Source organism: Poecilia latipinna, unplaced genomic scaffold (genome assembly GCF_001443285.1).
Source record: "Poecilia latipinna isolate Pla-1442-1.1 unplaced genomic scaffold, P_latipinna-1.0 Scaffold5512, whole genome shotgun sequence".
Taxonomy (NCBI): Eukaryota; Metazoa; Chordata; class Actinopteri; order Cyprinodontiformes; family Poeciliidae; genus Poecilia; species Poecilia latipinna.
In genome coordinates this window covers 6,546-9,183 of record NW_015118128.1, presented here as the reverse complement: position 1 = coordinate 9,183, position 2,638 = coordinate 6,546, and the positions used below count along the sequence as shown (strand labels likewise).

General features: G+C 41.4%; 1 protein-coding gene across 1 annotated transcript in view; it reads right to left on the bottom strand.

Annotated features, from left to right (window-relative positions):
- Positions 1 to 1,344: 1,344 nt before the first annotated feature.
- LOC106943588 (uncharacterized) overlaps positions 1,345 to 2,638 on the bottom strand; it is a 5,725-nt gene continuing 4,431 nt past the window's right edge. Inside the window, exons 3-4 of the mRNA XM_015026894.1 lie at positions 2,443 to 2,634; positions 1,345 to 1,824 (exon numbers count right to left, since the gene is read on the bottom strand). Of these exons, the coding sequence (XP_014882380.1) occupies positions 1,345 to 1,824; positions 2,443 to 2,634 (672 nt within the window). The remainder of the gene's footprint in view (positions 1,825 to 2,442; positions 2,635 to 2,638) is intronic.

Below are 2,638 nucleotides of genomic sequence, written 5' to 3'. Positions count from 1 at the left end.
CGACTGGTCTTGAAATAAAATGCCGAGTCCTCAGAGACCGAGACCATCAGAAAATGGTCTCAAGACCGGTATCGAGACCAAGACCAACTTCGAGTACCACAACACTGGTTTCCAGAAATAAAGCCGTGTGGTAAACCTAGAGGATCCGTCAGACTGGGAGGAGGCGGTGAAATCCTGGAGTTTAACCAGCAGCCCAGTTTATTTTAACACAGTTATAATAATATGTATTAAAATGAGAGCAGCAGCTGCTGAGTTTCCTGAAGAGCCTCTTAGACGACCTTTGACCTCAGGCCACAAAGTCCTCATGAGAAACAGCAGAAACCATGAAAATGTTCTTATGAGATTAAATGTGATGTAAAGTTAGAGGATCAGATTCCAGGAAACAGAACCAAATAAAATCATTTCATTTCTTCGTCCTGAATGCGATGAGCTCCATGACGGTCCTAAAACATTTGAAGTCATGAGCGTTCTGCGTTGGTTTAATGCTGACACGGCGGATTTCTGTAGATAAAATCAGTTTCTGCTCTGTGGTTGGAAAAGGTCCTGAAGCTGCTCCTCATTTTAGTTTCATGTTTTGGTCACTGACCTTTGACCTTGTCATCCTGACCATCCAATCAGATGCTTCGTTGGATAAACTATTTCAGAGCCACATATTAAAATTAATTTCGTCAGATCAGCTGATTTAGTTGTAGATTCAAAGCTCAGTTTTCATGTTTCAGTGTTTTTCAGTGTTTGTTGAAGAGATTCTAGAGTTTTCCACCCAACTAACTTTTCATCTGATTCATTTTAAAGTTTGGTGATTTAAAACACAATCTGCTGTAATTACATCTTCCATCCTGAAGGTGTCGCCCTAACACACCTTCATCTGTCTTCAGTTATTTAGGTTTACATGAAGTTCATGTGTATAAATGCCATCATCTGTGGATAGAAGTTTATTTATTACAGATGTTAAAACTCATCCGACTGTCTGGATCGATTATCTGAACCAAAGTTTGGCTCATCTCTGCTTCTCTGACTGTAAACCACTTCATGACTAAATGCTGAACCAAATATTAACTCAAGATTCATAAACAGTTATGTAACGTCAGGCTGATCATTCAAAGGCCAACCTGTCCAGGCTGACCTTTGACCTGCAGCCATGCAGAGTGAAAGACTTGGAGGAAAATGAACATTAAAAACAGACATGAAGAAATGAATCAAAGCTTTTTATTAAACAGTGAAGCTTTCAGCTCCTCCAGTTAAATGACAGAATCATCAATGTGGGACTCGTGTTAATATTAATATTAATGCTGACATGATTTATGGCAGTAACTGAACCCCGTAGCACTTTGATGATATTTCTGGTCATTTATTGACTTCAGGCTGAATGTTGGAACGTTTTCTGATCATTGATGCTGAGCTGCCAGATGCTGATGGGAGATTCTGCTGGTTGTTCACAGTGTTGAAGAATGTTTGGCAATCTGCTATGAAGTTTCCCTTTTCCTCCTCTGAGTTTAATACGGTAAACTCCTCTGCGATTTCAGCCATCTTAGTGAACTGAGCTTTCTCATCCTGACCCCCATCCTGCCACTCACTGATCGTTCTGTACTCTCTAACTAGAAGGTCTTTCAGATTATCCAGGTCTCCTCCTGCTGCGCCGCTGAATCCTCTCTGCGGTGTGTTCAGCCAGGTTCCCCCATCAGCCATGGTGATGTAGTTTGGGTCGAACCAGAACCTGGTAGCATCCATGCTCAGAGCCATGAGGGTCAAAGGAAACGTCCGGAAGTTTCTGGCAGATTCACTAATGACTGAAGCTGTGAAATACGTGGTGCACCAAGCTGCCCTCTTTGGAGATGGGATATGCGCAGGGTATCCAAGAAAAATATTTTTGAAATACTGGACACACTCTTTAGAGTTTTCTTCTTTTTCTTCTTCATTACCGTTTCCTTGAATCTCGGGTCTTATATCTCGGTAACTTTCCTTGTCCATTTGGTTTCTGATATTTTGTTGAATGTCATTAATAGCCTTTTGATATCTTTCATTGTTGCCCAGCCTCTTTCCAACAGGAAACACATAAAGACTTTCAGGATCGACTTCATAAATCCAGTTATTAACCATCAGATGTGTGATCTCATTCTTTTCATTCTTTGCAAAGTAACGGATGATGTTTCTGATGTCACTTCCTGTGTTGATTGCAAAACATTTTTTCAGAATGTTGGTTTTTCTATTATTATCATTTTCAAAGTGAATCACTGTCTTGGGGTTTCCATTGTTGTCTTTCTCTGTTGTTCGTTCTCCAATGATAACAGCTGCTGGGTTTGAACCTGCCTCACAGAGTTCCTGAGGATTTATTTCTGGTGGTTCTGGATGAAAGAATCCCCACGTCAGACTTTCAAGGATCCTGAAAGTTTCTATAATTTTATTACTTGGTTCACAAAGATCTGAAGCAACTTTCTCATAAACCTTTGGATCAATGAAGGTCTTTGGTTGTTCTTCGGGTTGTTTCTCTTTGTTGAGACGCTTGTTGTTGTTTCCGTGTTTGTCTCCATTCATCAGCAGCGCCGTCTGATTGGTGGGAACTTCCTGCCCGGTGCAGTTTCGGCGGTCGTCCCTCCTCCGGATCTCTCCGGTCCGGCCGACAGTCAGAACCAGCTTCTTG